We start from the raw sequence: 20079 nt of genomic DNA, 5'->3' as shown, positions 1-20079 counted from the left end.
ATGTAAAGATCTCATTAAAAATTGTTTATATTGCACTGAAACCAACGGTCAGTTCTATGGGCAGGTGGGATGGGGAAAACGTTGTTTATATCGATTACATGTTGAGATGATGCAAGTTTGGATAGATGAAGCTAAATAAAATATATTATTGATAGGAATTTCATCTGTTTCTTTTTATTTTCTTTCAGCGTGGCTATTAGAAAACTGTGCCTCCCCTACGTGGCTGGACGCACCCTTGATCCCTAACAAATACCAGCTATGCATCTGATCCCAGCTCTTCAAGCAGACGGTCCTTACCTAGGTCATTTGGTTCAGGTTCATGGCCGTCATCCCAGCATAATTATCAATAACACCCCTGTCACTCTCAAAGGTACCTGGTTTTTCACAATGAACAATATGGTCACCCTGTGGACAAATCCATGCAAAAAAAAATGTTGGACTGACTTCCATTTTAGTTCACATAGCGTTTGCCCAGAGTTTCCTTTGGGCTTAAATGGAAAGCCAACAAGCACTGGTCCAGCCTGCATCTGTGCTGTTACACTTCAGAGGAACTGGCTGGGGGCTTACACATCACAGTTGTGTTTCACATCCAAGAACTCTAAATGTTTGGTTAAAAAGTTAAAAATTGTTTTAAGTACAAAATAAAAAGAAGAAAGAGAGAAATGATATTTTGCATGACGCTGGCCAGATTTCACGAGGAGAACGTCTCGCTGTACTGAGCTTGATTCCACTGCTTAAACCTAAGGGCTCAGCAGACCGTACGGCTGCCAAGCGGCAGCAAACAGCTTCACCCAGCGGCGCACCGTGAACGTGATTAACTCTGCGTCCACGCAGCTTTCCTCGGAGCCCAAGGACGGCACTCCGCCCCACGTGCTTTCTGCTACTCCCCGAAGACGGGCATCATTATCTGCATCTTACGGATCAAGGAACGAGCACAGGAAGAAGAAACGTGTCCAGGATCACTCGGATTTCGAGGGGGAAAACTCGAGACCCAAGCACAGCTCTGCCCAAACAAAAGTTTGGAGGCTGATGTGTCTCCAACACGCCTTGCTTCTTCCAAACGTTAAACTGTTCATGGACCATCAAAAGTCAAAGATTTACAATGAAACAGTCTTAATAAAAGTGTAGATCCATGCTGATGGCAAAGAACAGACGCCGGCACGTAACACACATGCGCTAAATGTTAGCTGTCATCATCATCATTATTCCGAAAGTTATGACTTTTTTTATAGTTGCCTAAAAAACAAACAGAACCTCCCAGCGAAATTAGTTTGGGCCACACTTCAAAAGTCTGTCCTTGAGAGAGGAAATGGATTCACGGTTTCTATTAAATGTCAAATGGATTTTAATTTCGAAGCTATAAAATGTAGCCATAAAATAGCTCAGCTCTTTTCTTCTTAAAAAGAAAAAGAACGGGACTGTCGCAGTAACCAAAAAAAAAAAAAAAAATCAATGTTTAGTAGGTTTGGAAAGCTTCACTTAAATTAAGGTTTTCCGGGGCTGAGGTGTATAAAAATAGAGATTATTTTGTTCCTACCACAGATGAATACTTTTAATCATCGTTTTGTTGAAAATCCAAAGTATGATTTTTCTGCATTCGATGTGTCTGTCTGCCTGTCTGTCTGTATCTATGTATCTATCTGTCTATGCATCTATCTACATTAACTTTATGAGGCTGACACCCTGGCATAGAAGTCCCTTCTCAAGAAGTGAAATGGAGCTTTGAATACGTATTTGAATGCACGCTTGGAATAAACCTTGCAAACGCTGGCAACAAACCAGTGGCTGCTTCCGTCTGCGCCCCTGAGCTAGATGACAGCAACCACGGCCACTGACTTACAGAAAATGCTCCCACTCTGTGCTAGGTCGAGTCTGCTCGTGACTATAAAACAAAGTCACGTGTGACATCCGCGTCGAGCAAGCTTTTCCAAACGTGTTAAGAAAACGCAGCCTCCCCCCAGATGCTACCCCTAGAGCGTTCTGTTCTTTTGTAACGTCCTTTGTAAAAGTAACATTAAGGCGCTGGGAACAAAATAAGCCCATGCCTTAACTGTGTGAGTGCTGCGGAACTGCGTCTGGTAACTCACGGGAAGCCGGTAACGCAGAAATAACTTGGACGTGTCAGAGATAGGACAGTTATCTGCAAATAGTGAAAGGAATGCCTTACAAGGAATGTGAAATGAAGTCAGGGTAGCCAGACTGCTCTCCTTCTAGCGCTGGACCTGATACAGCCATTTATAAGTGATGGCTGTTCAGACACTCACTGATAAAATTATCATGCTCTGAAATTGAGCTGTAAAATAAATAGACATTGGGTTTGGGGAGATGAAAATAAAATCTCTTTGCCCACGGGGAGACAATACTCTGTGACCTCCAGCTTGGCTGGCGTGGACGTTGGGAGATGCAGAATGTGGTAAAAAGCCATATGCCTTTGTCTGGAGGATCGGCAAGGAGCCGCTGCACACTCTTCATGTGCGGGTATTGTTTTAGCTTTTAGGGGTCGCTATTCAAAGGAAAGGCATTCATGTTAGATGTGCCTTTTGTTAGATAATCACTGATAAGCCCCGGGCCTGCCCTTTGCTCTTTCAGTTGTTTCCCAGGTGAGCGGCTGCATCCACACAGCACCTGGTGATGCCCGACTCCCTGCAATCCCGCCCCTCCCCGAGGGAAGCTGGCTTCCATCTTGTTCGCGTGCCTGTGATAAGAAGGCAGTGAAACTAGGTGACGCATAATTATACTACGGGGAAGGGGAAGCGATGTGGGATTAAGTATCTGCGGTAGGAAAGCTGAAAAACGGCATTTTCAAATATTGGAGTTGACCCGAGCTTTTAAGTATAAACCCCTTTATTTCTGTTATATAACATGTGCCTTCATGAAGATGATAAGAGCCTAATTTCCAAATCTAAAGACTTGAAGAGCAAAGGATGGGCCTCAGATTCTTTTTTTGCTGCCACCGAACACGAGCCGTAGGCAGCAGCGATGGGCTCTCCTTTTGGTGATAACGGGGACCCAGAGCCCTGACCGTGTGCCGTGACCACCGCTCAGCCCTGTATATCAACCCCTTCAGCCCACATCACACCTCTAAGAGCAAGAGTTATAATTAGCTCTTGTAATCGTACGGAGGCCAAGACAGAGCTTGGAGACTCAGGCTACACGCCCTGCACAGGGTCCCAAGGGCTTCAAGTGTAGGCACATCCTTGGACCCTCAGACTTTGTGACCGGGACCCCTTCACACATGTCCTGGGAGGTCCTGGCACACAGGTGTGCCCCAGATGACACTGGCTCCACCAGCTGTGCCCACTATCAGCTGCATTCACCTTTATTTTAATTTCAGATACACACATGTATAAACACAACTACGCTGCCTCTTCCGTACACTGCTTTGAAGGACTGCAAGGGATCAGATATATGGCAGTCTTCTGAACACCAGGAGATGTCCTGGAAGTGTAGGATGGTTATCTGAAGAGTGCCTGCTTCAGAAACCAGAAGTCTGTTTGGCAGTTTGGGGTTAGCACATGCGAACTATTGGGTTGGCCAAAAAGTAACATCTTACAGAAAAACCTGAACGAACTTTTTGGCCAACCCAATACTATCTGTAGGACGGACAAACAAACAAGTTCTACTGTAGCGCACAGGGAACTGCATTCAGTATCCTGTGATAAACCATCATGGAGAATATGAAAAAATACGTACATAGTGTATAACTGTCACTGTGCTGTGTAGCAGAAATTAACACAGTACTGTAAATTTACTACATTTCAATAAAATTAAAAAAAAAAAGAAACCAGAAACCCAAGCATATAAGGGGGAAGGGACTGGCTCAAGGTCACAATGATCATCACCAGAGGCCTCAGAAATAGAACTCAAGTCTCGACTTTCTTGAAAGTCCCTAGGTGTCTTTTAGTGACACGTGCAGGCAGCTGCCCACGTGACAACGGTGACACAGTGCTGCACACTCTCTCCTACTGATTATAAAGGGAACACCAAGAGCTAATCACAAAGACGCAAATCACAGAATCTTGATCACCGCACAGAGACGAAAGCTACTCAGACCAGGTGAACATGGGGAAATTACTCTCCTTTACCTGAGGGTCAGAAAACAGCAATCCTGTAACTTCGTGCTTCACCACTGCCGCGTTCCCAGGGATGTTCCTTGCCAACACAGGGACTTCCAAATCCATTGCCTACGAGGACGAAAAGAACAAAGGAGAGGTGGGCGATCCCCTGTAAGAGCTTCTGTGGCCAGATGAGCCACTCTGTGGGAGAATAACTTCTTAGCTTAACTGGACCCCTTGCACTGCACAAAAAGTACCCCAAAAGCTTGCCGAAAATGATTTCCCAGTCCAAACCCCAGACCTTCCAACTACATACTGAATCTTAATGACTGACTGGATTTGCGAGTCTTGGGAAACTACATGCCGTAATGGTCTGTCTGACGTCGTTACTGCGACGTCACCAAGAAACCCTCTCTCTCCAAATGTTCAGTCGACGCTCCTCCGGCGGCAGCGTGGAGTATGCATTTTTAACTACCGTCCTTACTTTCCCCGATGAGTAATTTTCTCCCAGCGCCAGTCATACACATGCCACCAGGACTGCACACGTCCCTTTGGCATGTGCACAGCAGTGAGGAGAAGCACCATTTATCATTCCGGTTATCCACTAAGCAGCCTTTCCAGTCCCAAAGGGCTGGGATCAGCCAGGCCGGGGCACCCCAGAGTCAGCATTACCTGGCATCGAGGCCTCAGAAAGATGCCCAGAAGCGTGGCGTGCAGTGTTGGCCTCCCTGCCCGGCAGGGGGGCATCTAGAAACATACAGGATTAGGCCAGCCCTTCCCAGCTCCATTTCAGATCCCTGCGTGGACTCTCCCACGGTGACTTTCACAGGGGCCAGCCCAGCTTTCATGTGACAGGTGCCTTTCAGCAGGGGAGAGGGACATCCCTTCACACCTTGGTGTCCAGAGGCAGCCCTGAGGGGATGCTATCAGCAAACCAATATTCCGGCTCTTACTATACACAAGGATGTTTTAGGCACTCCAGTTCGGCAGGCGGTGTCTCACTTCACGTAATAAACAATTTGGTCACGAAGGGGTGACATTCGGTTTTCAGGAAGGTAAAGTCCCCCAATCTCAGCCGCTTAGTATATTACCATGGGAAGCTCTGACACCAGGGACTTCACACGGCACAAAGGCCACCAACGCCCAAGTGACCGGAGCCATGTGTGAACACAGTTAAAAGCTCAACCGATGCTTGTGGATCAAAAGTTCCAGAAGCATCTGAACGTAGATTAATCGTAAGTCGATGGTTCACACTAGGATCACCTTCTCTCGTCAGCAGTTTTCTTGGTGAGCTCACCTGGTTTTCTGGTTCTGTGTCGCCTGTATCTTCCCAGTACACGTTGAGTTTGAGATCCAGGCCCTGCATAAGGTTGGAGGAGAGAACAGCCCTCCTTTCTGCCCCCGAGACTGTGCTGTTCCCACCATCAGGGACGGCAGTGGAGCTGGCTGGCTGCTCGGACTGGAGCCCTCCTGCTTGCCCCCAGCTTCAGAGTCCCCTCCCCAGCACCGCGACAGCCTCTCATGGTGGCCTTTCACGGTCACAGAAAGTCTCCAAGTCGTGATATTCTGCTCTCATCTTGTAGGGTAAAAATCGGGACCTTCCACTGTCACTACATTCAGGAACAAAGAAACTCAGCAGCACAGGCAAACAGTCACCCCAAACGGCCACATCTCGACATTAGGGTCACAGGTGCTTTATGAACCCACCGGTTGGATCTTGCGTTCTGACATTCCGTGGGTGCAATCTGGTATTTTGGAGAAGGGCACAAGCCAGGACTTGTGAGACCTTGGTCTTGCCCTGGTGGAGGCTTTGCCCTCGACTAACATGGCAGGTCTCAAATTCATTGCTCATCAGTCATTCTGGGGAAATGGAGTCGAAGTTCAACACCCGGTACCGGACCTCTTCCTGGGCTCCAGTTTTATCATTTGGGAACGAGGGGCTGAACTTTTCAGAATAAATGAAAATTTCAGCCGTCATTCTGCACAAATACCGCTTAGGTGGTTGACGGCTTGAGCTGACATTGACTATGTAAGTTACAGGGTCGTGATACAGTCAAGGTGAGACGACATGATGTCTGATGGTTCCTTTCCCTGCTCGTCACCCTGTTCAGGTCATCAGCTCATCAAACGCGCATGACCCACTGTGATTCCATTTCTAGGCATCTGTCAAGGGACTGCAGAATCTTCCATGTAGCTGAGACCTTCCAGACTGTCTCATCTCATCCCACCGATGAGGGGATGAGGGGAGGCTCACTAGAGGCTGATCACACATGTCAGGGCGCACGGCTAGCTCTGTTCTCATTGTTCCCTGTCCCAGGTGGGCCCTGGAGCATCTTCCAATCCAAATGGTACATGTATCCACTGATGTCGTTAAGCACCGGTGCATTTTAGAGACACTATGGCAGACACACAGATTGAGAGGAGATTCTATAAATACAGATATGAAGATGTAAGTGTGGATCTATAAAACTGGCCATCAGAGAATCTCAGAACCGGCCAGTCCTGAGGGAGGACAGAGTTTATATCCCTGTTTCAGCAAAAAATAAAAAAGATCCCATCGTTCCTCCTGTAGTATAGACTTACTTGTCTATCAGCCAGTGCACACCAAGCACCCAACACACAAGTAAGGCTGTGGGCCGGTAAGATCACCCATTCCTTGTCCCTCACTCAACAAATAATCATCAACCTGCAAAGGGCAAGACACAGGAGGTTTGGGCGATGAGACCAGCTGATTTAAGGCGAGTCAAAAAGGTGATACCGTATAGTAGTTTAGCTTTGCTCAATCCAATGAATATTTATTGATCATTGATTATTGGCGGAGGGTTCAAGGTTGCAGAGGACATGCTCCTTGCCTTCAAGGAAAACTGCAGTTCAGCAGAAAGAATGAAATTCAGTCTGGAAATGTTGCCATTTGCAACGACATGGATGAACTTGGAGGGCATGATGCTAAGTGAAATAAGTCAGAAAGAGAAAGACAAATACTGCGTGATATCACTTATATGTGGAATCCCCCCCCCCAGAAAAAAAACAAACAAAGAAGAAGCAGACTCAGAGATACAGAGAACAAACTAGTGGTCACCAGTGGGGAGAGGGAAGGAGGAAGGGAAAGATAGGTGTAGGGGCTTAAGAGGTACAAACTACTACATATAAAATAAATAAGCTACTAGGATATACTGTACAGCACAGGGCATATAGCCAATATTTTGTAATAACTATTAATGGAGTATAACCTTTAAAAGTTGTGAATCACTATGGTGAACATCTGAAACTTATAAGGTACATCAACTATACCTCAAAAAGAAAGAGAGGGCTTCCCTGGTGGCGCAGTGGTTGAGAGTCCGCCTGCCGATGCAGGGGACATGGGTTTGTGCTCCGGTCCAGGAAGATCCCACATGCCGCGGAGCGGCTGGGCCCGTGAGCCATGGCCACTGAGCCTGTGCGTCCGGAGCCTGTGCTCCACAAAGGGAGAGGCCACAACAGTGAGAGGCCCGCGTACCGCAAAAAAAAAAAAAAAAAAGAGAGAGAAACACAATCTGAGTCTTGAAGTTGTGAGTTGGGTGGAGGAAGATGATACTTAAATGTTCTCTGAAAGCTGTATATTCAGAGAAAACCAATTTCAAAGCCCCCTCTTAAAAATAAACTGTCTTTAAGAAAGGAGACGTCTTGATAAACAGCAAGGTTTTACCGTATAGCACAGGGAACTATATTCAATATCTTGTAATAACGTATAATAGAAAAGAATCAGAAAAAAAGAATATAGATACATAGATATACATATGTATAACTGAATCACTTTGCTGTACACCTAAAACTAACAAACTATTGTAAATCAACTATACTCCAACAAAAGAAAAAAGAGAAACAAAGAAAGGCATCTTAAGAATAAGTAAGCATGTGGAAACGCTATTTTCATAGAGCCAGGACATGGCATTAAGGAATCAGATGGTCGATTCACAAGTCACTTTCTTCAGGTGCGAAGTTACCTCTTTAAAAACAAACTGTGTCTGCAAGAAGGGCAAAGTCCTGGAACACAGCAGTGCTGTGACGCTGGTCCTGACGAGAACCGGGCCTGGCAATGTCTTGGGTGAGACGGTGTTTGGAGATGGGCGAGCTCGCCCTCTGAACCCCTTGTGGTCGTGACAGTGGAGGGAAAGGGGCAGTGGAGGGGGTGGGGCTTGAAGCAGAGAGTCGCTCAAACCTGGAATCTGGGGCCCCGTTTTGGGACAAAAAAGAGGAAACATCAGGGCTGAAGGGGCACCTAACAGCCGGTCGAGTTTGCAGTCACTGAATTTCTCTTGCCCCCTGATGAGCTCTTCAACCTTCCAGTAGGTAGGTGGAAGCTTCCTATTTGACCTTTTTAAAAAGCTCTGTCACTGGTGCACCGTCTTCAGCGGGGCTAACAGAGGTTTCCAGAGACACGGCCCCCAGTCTACAAGGAGAAGAGCCTTTGGAAGCACGGCCGCCAGGGCTCCGCGTCAGCACAGCCAACAGAGCTTTTGCAGGGCACCGTCACGCATACCGATGGTTTTTTAAGCTTCAGAGGGAATTCTGATGCACACCCTAGGTTGAAACCTCTGGGGTCCAGATTTCCTTGCAGAGAGGTCTGCGTGCATTTCAGTGGCCTTAACTGGGCACATGTCCAGCACCGTGATCACTGCTCGTCACGTGGGGATGCGGCTGGTCTGAGTGCCCCACTGATGTGCACACACAGTGCGTCCGGATCTGACACCATGGAGTTTAGAGCGCTTCTTGACGGGGACGCCAATGGCAGCTTGTGGACAGACCTTTGACGCAAAGACCGTCTTGCACGTTGAAAAATACTTTGCCTGTCTGCACTCCCTCCCCGCCAAAATAACTGCAAGTAGCAGCCTCCTAGTTGCGACAACTCCAAAAGCCCTCCCGTTTCAAAAGTGGGAAGGGCACAGCTCTGCCCCACACACTTTTGAAATTAGCCAAGGTCAAATGACACAGGGTCACAGTTATCCTTGAAAAGCCCTGAAATGAATCTTTCATCACTAGGTCCTGGGCCTGGAAGCTAAGAGCCCAAGAATTACCTTTTTACTGCTCTTTGCTTTAGAAGATGCCTTCCTCTCCTCTGGGCAGTGAAAACTTCGACCTGGAGGGTGTGTGTGTGTGTGTGTGTGTGTGTGTGTGCTCCAGGGCAGGGAGGAGAGCCCAGTGAGGAAGTGTGGGATAAGCAAATAACTTTCTGGGACTTCCCCGGTGGTCCAGTGGTCAGGACTCCGCGCTTCCACTGCAGGGGGCCCAGGTTCGATCCCTGGTCGGGGAACTAAGATTCCGCATGCCACATGGCCAAAACAAAACAAAAATTAATAATAATAATAATTTTTTGTATTCTTCTAATTCTGCATAGAGTTCAACTCCATCATAAGCCCAAACTTGAAACCACAGATTCGTTGCAGGGATGTCCACTCTACCGCCCGGGCATCCAGCTAATGCTTGATTTTTGGAGTTTATCAGCAAGAGAAAAGAAGTGTGTCATAGCAAATGGATTTTTACATGCTTCCATGACAAAACAAAGCTACTTCTGAAAGGTCAAAGGATCCCTTCCTTCAAAAGTGATATGCACTTATTCTGTGATTAACCACTTTGGTTCTTTGAATTGATTCTAATGAAATCCACCCTCCACACGACTCCTCTAAAATCAGTTTCATTCAAAACCCTCAGCCCAAAGGTTATTTTGGAATTTTCAAAAGGAGCACAGTGTCCACATTTGAAGGCAGACAGAATTGCTAACAGCTGCCTTTCCTTTGAAGTAAATGAAATTCGACAGCCATTCATCTGCAGTGAACTGCTGTGTGCGCTGCTTATAAAATCATCCCCGAACTCCACTTTACCTTTTCTTAAGAAGTTGGGGGAGAAAAAAAATGTGTGTTTACATACAAAGGAGCGATCCTGCGATGGCTTGAGGACGTGGTACTGTAAGAACAGACACTTTTAAAGCTAACAGGGAGAGCACAATGTATCGCTCCAGTGGCTCTAGTCCAAAGCTGATTCTAAACCACAACGGAGATTAATGCTGATCATTAGGCTTAGACTGAGGTATCCAAACATCTGGCTGAAGATGAACATGTTACCAATCCAAGCTCTGTGCTTTGAAAGCTTCTCAACACGGGAATTACAGGCGTCAGTATGTATCACCCCCGCCCACAGTATTTTGTTTTTGGTTTTCTTTGTTTGCTTTTTTAAATGATGCCACACTCACAGAAAATATTAGGCATGCAACATCAGTCATTTCTTAAATTTAGGGAGCATGATTTGTTTTCCTGCTTTAATTATTTACCAGGGTCTCTGAAACACTGAAATTCACCAAGTGTAACTTTGGCTGGTAAACTCAACTAGCATCCAAAAGAATAAATGGATGTTACAAATACTTAGGATAAAATAATAGCATCGCTCTAAGTAGACCCTGAGGTAAGAAACGAGCACCGTGAGAAAGGGGATGTGAAACGCGATTTAAAGACCTGCAGGGCCAATCATCAAACGTTTCTGTTTCTACAGCAAGTTTTATCACGCGCTAACCACGAGGACTTAACAAGGCATCTATTGTGTGAGAACTAAAGGAGACTCCATGAGAGGGATGGCTTGTGATTTAATGATATGAAGAGAATCCAGCACTGAATGCTGGTTATGACGGGAGGGACGGAGTCTCCTCTTTGCCAAGATCCCTCTTGAAAAGGAACCCGGTGTGCTGTGAACCGACAGCAAAATAAGGGAAAGGAAAATCCTTTTGCATTAGCGGCACGCTGGGGATTACTCAGGTCATCAGCATGAAGCAGTTTAAGAGATCCTGGTAATACACCCCATCACGTAAAACGCTCAGTGAGGAGAAGAGATTGCAAAGGGCTGTGAGGTTGGATTAAGTCCCTCTAACCCAGGAGCTGATACACTCAATCCAGAGGCTGCCAGGATCAAGTGCAGGGGCCTTTTATCTCAGCCTCTCCCTGCAAAACACAGATAACTCCAGCAACAGACTGCGCGGTTGTGCTGGGCTGTGCACGCTTAGCCCAAGTAGTGTAAGAGATTTTCAGAGCTGAACACCAGACAGAGAGATGAGGTCCACACTCACCCCCACTGCCTTGTGCATCTGCAACTACTCTCCTCCGTGTACGAAGCCCCACCCCCTGCCATGTGCACAAGCCCAACCCTTTCTTTCTTTTGTTCTTTGGCTGCGCCAGTGCCTGGGGGATCTTTGTTCCCCAACCAGGGATCGAACTCGTGCCCCCTGCAGGGAAGTGCAGAGTCTTAACCACCGGACCGCCAGGGAAATCCAAGCCCAACCCTTTCTTATCCCCTAAATTCTGGGATCATAGGACACACTGAAAAGAGGGAGGAGACATCAAGACAAAAGGAGGCTCCCTACAAAACACACCTTCACCCCACATCCTGTCCCGACCCTTCAGAGCCTCAGCCGCCTTCCCGTGGAAGCTAAGTGGCGAGTCAGAGAGGCGACACTATCCTAGTTTTATTTCATTTTGTAGCTGGCAAGGAAAAATGGCACGGAGAAAGAAAACAGTATTCCTAAGCCCCAGGCAGAGCTTAAACACTACTTCAGGACTCCCGAGGAAATGCCGTTGCACCTTGTTAGCCTTGAGAAGCGCACAATTTTATTGACAAAGGCGTCACCTCCATAACTGAGAAAAGGGGTGATGGACAATTTTATATTTCCACTTTCAGTACCCGTTAGATCATTACCTCCAGGATTGCGGCTGACATGCCTTCAGAGACAGAGCTGTTCACCACCGCGAAGCAATTCTTCACGACCGCGTGGAGGTCCTCCCGAGCCATCTCCCCGATCAATCGTACCCCAGGGGTCCTGGAACAACACGGGGCAGAGAGAGGGCTTACGGCTGGGAATCTCACGGGGAGGGGCTGGGAGAAGGGGAGACGATGATTTTGGAGAAATACCCTAGATCCACAGGGAAGCATTACTGCTAAAGGATTCCATACAGAAAACCATACTGGAGTGAGAATCTATTCTACACCCACCCCTGATAAGAGAGAGAGGAAGCCTGTTAACACACCCGCCGTCATTCTGAAGCCCTCTGACCAAGGAGACACGTGCTTCTCAGATACTGGACGTCAGAGATACAGCTCTTGCCATTTTTCTCTGGATGATTTAGAAAACAAACCTTTCCTAATAATGCAACCTTTCTTCAAATTCTTTTTTAAAGATACACAGAAAGAGAATCATAAACAGAGAGAAATAGTAAAATAGAGAAACTCAACCAATACCCAGGTTCCCAGCACTTTGTCACATAGGTTTTGTCTTGTTTTTCTTTTTTTTTTTCACCCCCAAATATGGACATTCTTCTCCATCCCCTGCCCCTCTCCACCAGTCTCAGGATTTTGAGGTTATCCTTTCACACAATTGGTTGTATTTTCACATACATGCATTCTGTATCTATGAGCAACGTAAAGACAGCTGAGTGCATATGGGGATGAAATCCGTTTCCCAGTCCCCTGGGGTGATGGTGTGGCCAGTGAGAGGAGCTGGAATCCTGGGGGTGTGAGGAAATTCACATAAAAAGGGGCTGACCCGAACGCGAGGTAACCCTTCTGGCTCTTGCCCTTCCCCATCTCCCCACTTAAAATTCGGAATGTGATGCGTGAGTTCTACAGCCACTGTCACCTTAGGGATGGAAGCCACAGGTAGGGACCGCAGGACAGCAAGACAGGAGCTGAAGTCTTACTTGGTCCTGGACCAACGACCTCAGATTTTTCTTATGTGAGCAGTTAAGCGCCAGGGTGTGTAAGCCAGTGTTATCGGGTCACTGGCAGACAAACGCAATTGATAACAAAGACTCTGACAAACTGCCCTTTAAAGGGGTGGCAGCAACTTTCACCGTCACCAGCAGATGTTTTAAGTCTTTTCAGTTCTGGCCAATGTGATCAGTGACAACTGTAACCTCAAAGTGGGATTCCTGGGAATTTCCTGACCTAGTGAGGCTGCACGTCTTCACACGTGTGTCCATGCTGCCGCCCCTTAGGGAACTGCTGATGCTTCCAGGATATCAGCTTCCTGGCTTGTAAATGGGGAGAATCATAGCGCCTAGGATGGCACAGGATCACCCTAGTCGCACAGGCGATTAAAAGAGGAATTATTAGTAAACTGCTGGGAACAGCGCCTGGGACACGGTGAGTGCCTGGGAACTGGGATCATATATCGGTCACTAGGTTTCCTCTCCTGCAAAACACCTACACTTACCTCTTTACTTTGGCTTTTACTTCCCTTGTGAACACTGGATCAACCTGAAAAGAGACAAAGATGGATTTTAGGAAAAGCCGGAAGTGAATCTAAGTCTCAAGAGAATTGCAGATTACGGCAAGAGAGCCAAACCTAACAATTCAGAAAGGGACAAAACAAATCAAATAGGAAATAATATCCCCGAGTCCAGCTACTACAAAGCAATAAAGGAAAGAGAAGGACTTGAGAGAAAGTTTAAAGAAATATACATGTAGAGTCGTCCCACAGGGGGTTGGTGCCAGGACCCCTTCAGATACCGAAATCCGCAGATGTCAAGTCCCTTATATAAGATGGTGCAGTGCTTGCATATAACCTACGCACATCCTCCTGCATACTTTAAATCCCTCTAGATTACTTACAACACCAATATAATATAAATGCAATGGAATAGTTGCCAATGCACAGCAAATTCAAGGTTTGCTTTTTGGAACTTTCTGGAATTTTTTTCTGAATATTTTCCATCCATGGTTGGTTGAATCCGCAAATGCAGAACCCACAGATACAGGGGGCCAACTGTATTCCTGTTTCCTGTTGAGCCTGTAAGATAAGAGCCTGGTGAAGCCCCAGGTACAAAAGTGCAAGTGCTGTCCACCCAACTCAAGGTCTTGAAACAGAAGTCATTTACAGTCAAGGGAAAATCGGACAACACGACACTTCACTGGAAGGATCGTCTGGTTCACTACAGTGGTGGATTTTGTCATAAAACCTTTGAGGCAGAAGGAGTTGGAACTCTTGGTACATCTAAGACAAAGGATCTGACCACATTAAAATTTTATTTTTAACAGGGAGCCTTCCCAGACACACAATTTTAAAGCCAAGGGCACATCCGTGAGCTGATACATGGGAAACAAAATGTGGTCTGTCCACACAATGAAATATTATTCAGCCACAAAAAGGAATGAAGTACTGATTTATGCTACAATGTGGATGAACCTTGAAAACATGATGCTAAGTGAAAGAAGCCAGACACAAAAGGCCATAAGTTGTGGCTCTTTTTAATGTGAAATGTCCAGAATAGATAATTCCATAGAGAAAGAAAGTAGATTAGTAGTTGCTAGGGACTGGGGGGTGGGGAGAACGGGGAATGACTGCTAATGAGTATGGGATTTTTGAGGGGGTGATGAAAATGTTCCAGAATTAGATAGGAGTGATGGTAGCAACACTTTATGACTATACTAAAAACCATTGGATTATATACTTTAAAATGGTGCATTTTATGGCATACGAATTATATTTCAAGTTTTAAAAAGCCAGGTCCAGGTCTTCCCTGGTGGCACAGTGGTTATAAGAATCCACCTGCCAATGCAGGGGACATGGGTTCGAGCCCTGGTCCAGGAAGATCCCACACGCCGCGGAGCAACTAAGCCCGTGCGCCGCAGCTACTGAGCCTGCGCTCTAGAGCCCGTGAGCCACAACTACTGAAGCCCACGTGCCTAGAGCCCGTGCTCTGCAACAAGAGAAGCCACCGCAATGAGAAGCCCAAACACCGCAACGAAGAGTAGCCCCCGCTCGCCGCAACTAGAGCAAAGCTCGCGCGTAGCAACGAAGACACAACCCAGCCAAAACTAAAAAATAAATTAATTAAAAAGCCAAGTCCAACATTTTAATTAGTTACAATCTAATATGCTTGAGTCTGCATTTCACTCCTATTTCACATCTGGAGGAAATGTGTCCTTTGGGACAGGCACTGTGTTTTGTCCTATTGCATCCCTGGTGGTCAATATGTTTGTTGAATTAATGCAAAATTTAATAGTGTTTTCAAGCTGATCCGCTATACCAACATTTTTGACGCCATGTGTTTTTAATCAAATTTGTATGTAGATATCCAGAGGCCAGAAAGAGAGGCGGTACAGGCTGAGAGGGGCTCTGGAGACAGATCACCTGGGTGAAATCCCCCCCAAAGCCAGTCACTAGTCACATGGCCGTGCATACATTAATGGACGTCTCTGGGCCTTGGGTTCTTCATCTCATAAAATGAGAAACACGTTCAGCGCTTACAGCTATTTCTGAGACATAGTAACGGCTATACAAGTAGTAGAAGAAAACAGAAAAGAATAAGAATGAAATCTGCAGATTGCACCACTAATACAAAAATATGTATACACTTAATCTCAGATGTGTACTTTCCCAGTGACACTGCCACACTTCTCAGCAAGAGAAAGACACCTGGACACCTGAAGGTAATCATCGTATCCACGGAGGAGCACACCTTATTCCCCACCATCAGAAGCCAAACTATAATACTCTCTGTGCACAATGAGCTCTTCTCAGGTCAATTTACTTACTGAGGTACCAGGAGGATCTTAAGGGATACTTTTCCATCTGTCACAGCGTTCCTATGAGCCTAGTTAGGATGGAGCTGCAGAATATATTTATCACATCTGGTTCATCCAACTGCAAACTCTTCAGTGAAACAATCAATAGACTGGTTTTGCCCTGCACCACCCCTCCAATGGTTTTATTAACAATGAAAACAATTTTAAAATAACTGACAAAATATTTTTAAATTTATGCATGTGTAAGACATATTTCTAAACGTGTCTTCAAAGATAGAGGCAGGGCTTCCCTGGTGGCGCAGTGGTTGAGAGTCCGCCTGCCGATGCAGGGGACGCGGGTTCGTGCCCCGGTCCGGGAGGATCCCACATGCCGCGGAGCGGCTGGGCCCGTGAGCCATGGCCGCTGAGCCCGAGCCTCCGGAGCCTGTGCTCCGCAGCGGGAGGGGCCACGGCGGTGAGAGGCCCGCGTACCACACACACACAAAAAAGATAGAGGCAGATGAGGGTGTAAGCACATTTTACGAATGCAGTGTCTGCCGGCTTGTCCTGTTACTGCTAATGAGCTTAGAAGTGAAAGCAGATTCAATTTCTATTCTCATTCACGCTTCACCAGTACGTACCAGGAATTACAATCCAAGTCAGTTTAATGAATATGATATCCCTAGAGAGTTTATCATACTGAATAATTTTGTGTTTTCCAGAAACTTCATTTAAGTTCCATTTGGCAAGGAAATGCTGTGTGTGTGTGTGTAACCCCAAATCCTTCAAACTACTCATACGCCCGAGATGTAGCCCAAGGAACCAGAAATACAAAGCTCACTTCCATCCCCGAGATCATAACATCACTTTGACGGCGAACACAGCAAATCTGGATGCCTAAAGAAACGGAAATTACGCCTAGACTTTTTTATAGCTTAATTTATTTTAATAACAAACTTGCAGGAACAGTACAGAAGACACAAACCACTAAACACAGGTATGTAAAGCAACTCAGAAAAGTGTAGTGAATGGATGGAATCTACCGGACGATTAAAATGCTGCAAAGACCATTTAGTTGCCATTAGCTGGAAATTTACTTGTTTTAAATATCAGAGGATATCGCTTTATAAGGAATCTAAAAAAATGATACAAACGAACTTATTTACAAAACAGAAATAGACTCACAGACCTAGAAAACAAAACTATGGTTACCAAAGGGGAAAGGGAGGAGGGGGGGATAAATTAGGAGTTTGGTATTAATAGATACACACGACTATATATAAAATAGGTAAGCAAGGTCCTACTCTATAGCTATACTCAATATCTTGTATAATATATACTCTATAACTATACTCAATATCTTGTAATAATCTATAATGGAAAAGAATCTAAAAAAGAATAGAGATACATATATGTATATATGTATTTATGTATAACTGAACCACTGTGCTGTACACCTGAAACTAACACAACACTGCAAATCAACTCTATTTCAATAAATATTTTTTTAAAAAAGAAATTTACTTGCTTTAAGAAAATCCAAACGCTGGAATTATCCAGAATATTTTAACAGGTTTATTTATAATTTTTATAAAATTCAACTTCTGAAGCTTGTTTGCTGAAACATTATGACCTGAATTACTGTCTCTGCTTTTACATTAAAAATTCACATACAAAATGAAACTGGAAAAACTGCCAATCCCTGATTTCTGCCCCCTATTTTTCCACTCAGCATTCAAACACTTAGGTACCTTTTGCGTCCATCGGCGGGCAAAAAACCTAACGTTCAGATCTATCAAAGAAGAGAATTTCTTTTAAACGATGAAAGGTTTCCCATCTGAGTCATCTTAAGCATGTTCTCGGTGTAAGCAGCATGCTGGCTGGATGTCCTTTGGCCTAACTATTACACGTTGGGCATGGATCGCACACAGGCTGGGGTCTTCCAAAAAGACAACCAGACGGGCTTTGCTGGCCTCTCTCAAAGCACAGATAGCTGCACTCTGAAAGTGCAGGTCTGTTTGGAAGTTCTGAGCAATTTCTCGCACCAGACACGGGAAGGAACGCCTGCCAATCAGAAGTTCAGTGGACGTGATAACGTCTTTTTTCCGCGAGCTGCTACAGTCCTGTAACGATGAGTTTCTTCACCTCTCCAGTACAGGGCGCACTCTTTTTATTTTATTTTATTGAAGCATAGTTGATTTACGATGTTGTGTTAATTTCTGCTGTATAGCAAAGTGATCCAGTTATATATATATATATATATATGTAACCTTCATATTCTTGATACTGAACATAGTTCCCTGTGCTCTACAGTAGGACCTTGTTGTTTATCCATTCTGTATGTAATAGTTTGCATCTGCTAATCCCACACTCCCACTCCATCCCTCCTCCACCCCCCAACTCCCTCCCCCTGGCCCCGCCCCAGCAACCACAAATCTGTTCTCTGTGTCTGAATTTATTTGTTTTGAAAATAAGTTCATTTGGGTCATACTTTAATTCCACACATAAGGGATATCATATGATATTTGTCTTTGTCTGATTTACTTCACTTAGTATGATAAGCTCTAGTTGCATCCATGTTGCTGCAATGGCATTATTTCATTCTTTTTTATGGCTGAGTAATACTCCATTGTATATATTTACCACATCTTCTTTATCCATTCATCTGTCGATGGACACTTAGGTTGCTTCCATGTCTTGGCTATTGTGAATAGTGCTGCTGTGAACATAAGGGTGCATGTACCTTTTAGAACTATAGTTTTTTCCAGATATATGCCCAGGAGTGGGATTGCTGGATCATGTGGTAGCTCTATTTTTAGCTTTTTAAGAAACCTACATACTGTCCTCCGTAGTGGCTGCACCAGCTTACATTCCCACCAACTGTGTAGGAGGGCTCCCTTTTCTCCACACCTTCTCCAGCATTATGACTTGTAGACTTTTTGATGATGGCCATTCTGACCGCTGTGAGGTGGTACCTCATTGTAGTTTTGATTTGCATTTCTCTAATAGTTAGCGATGTTGAGCACCTTTTCATGTACCTGTTGGCCATCTGTATGCCTTCTTTGGAGAAATGTCTCTTTAGGTCTTCAGGGAGAACTCTCGCAAGGGGCTTTTGTAGTCAGTTGCTTCCTGGGGGCTTCACCCTCCGTGGACTTGCAGGCAGTCATTTTTGCAGGAGCCACTGAACAGAGACCTCCTTACTCAGCCCCCCTGTCCTTAGGCTGGAGCTCTGCAAGCTAGGGGCAACAGTGGGGTTACAGAGGGACACAAGGAACTACGAACACAATGCTATTGCTAGAAAGATCTTTAAAGAATAAACTCAAAGCCATGCACGATTTATTGCTTACTGTTGCTGTTAACAGTCAGTACTCACTCGCTGCTTACTCTGGGCCTAAGCTATGCCAAGTCCTATGTGTGCATTACTTCTTGCCAACAATCCTGCAATCATCATCCCCACTTTAGGAGGGAGGCCAGTGGAGCTCAGAGAGCTGGTGTAACTTAGCCAGGATCACACAGCTAGGAAGGTGCTGGGCCAGGAGTCAAACTCAGGCAGTCTGACTCTGGAGACGGCACTGTTACCCAAGTTCCACTGCCCCTCTGGTTTCTACTCAAAGGATTTTTATCATATAGTTTATACAAAGCCCATGTGGGTTATGGAACCCCCACCTACTTACTTATTTATGTCACAGGGAAGAACAAACCTGACTCCATATTGGATCTGTTTCTTTTACTTTAACTTTTGTATTCTATTGCTTTTGCTACAAGTTAAGAATGTTGCCTGTAGCCTGAAATATACAAGAGCCCGTTCTTAAAGCTATAACACTTTTCCATTCATACGGAGATAAAAAGCTGCAGAACAGAATAACATTTGTCTTGCTGGAAGTTTACAGGAACAGTGTGATCTGACTTTCACGAACAGCTGCAAGAACAAAGGATTCCAAGAAGTCTGTGACAACCAACCACACCCCCTCCACTTTTAGTATAAAAGATGCCTGAATTCTAAGTCAGGGAAGACGGTTCTTTGGGACACTAGTCCACCATCTTTCCGGTCTGCTGGCTTTCCAAATAAAGCTGCTGTCCCTTGCCCCAGCTACTCGTTTCCTGACTTACTGGCCTGTCATGCGGTGGGCAACATGAGCACGGACTCTGTAACATTTACTCTCCACTTCTCACCTCTCTCCTAACTGCATGTCTTCCTCTCCACCAGGAATGCCACCCTCTGTCCCTAAAACCCATTCATCCCCCAAGGCACAGACAAATGTCAACTTTCGGAGAAACTTTGCCCAGTTATCCAAACCAGAAGTAACATCTCCTCCCAAACTTTTCTACCCCCTCCCACCAAAAGTGGGCCTACTTTTTGGGGTACTTGTCCATCTCTTCTCCTTAGACATGTTCATTTTCCTCCCAATGTCATGCTAGTTCTATACTGCCTCCACCTTTCCATTTCCCACTTCTGATCCTTTTCCTTCAAATTATCCTAAACCATTGAATTGCATTATAT

At 45.5% G+C, this 20079-nt stretch overlaps 1 protein-coding gene and 1 non-coding gene across 21 annotated transcripts in view; one reads left to right on the top strand and one right to left on the bottom strand.

The window, feature by feature from the left end:
• Positions 1-20079, bottom strand: part of GLT1D1 (glycosyltransferase 1 domain containing 1) — a 186026-nt gene that overhangs the window by 98163 nt on the left and 67784 nt on the right. For all 20 annotated transcript variants that reach the window (XR_009566406.1, XR_009566411.1, XR_009566412.1 and 17 more), the window contains 3 exons: positions 13285-13328; positions 11772-11892; positions 4086-4184 (listed from right to left, as the gene is read on the bottom strand). Coding sequence is in view for 5 of the 20 variants with exons in the window: in XM_030859970.3 (XP_030715830.1) it covers positions 4086-4184; positions 11772-11892; positions 13285-13328 (264 nt within the window). In the remaining 15 variants the exon portion in view is untranslated. The remainder of the gene's footprint in view (positions 1-4085; positions 4185-11771; positions 11893-13284; positions 13329-20079) is intronic.
• Positions 9273-9345, top strand: TRNAG-UCC (transfer RNA glycine (anticodon UCC)). Its single transcript has one exon. It is a non-coding gene; the product is annotated as a tRNA-Gly (tRNA).

Source organism: Globicephala melas, chromosome 13 (genome assembly GCF_963455315.2).
Source record: "Globicephala melas chromosome 13, mGloMel1.2, whole genome shotgun sequence".
Taxonomy (NCBI): domain Eukaryota; kingdom Metazoa; phylum Chordata; class Mammalia; order Artiodactyla; family Delphinidae; genus Globicephala; species Globicephala melas.
Note: the sequence above shows the minus strand (reverse complement) of the source record. Positions and strands in the feature narration are given on the sequence as shown.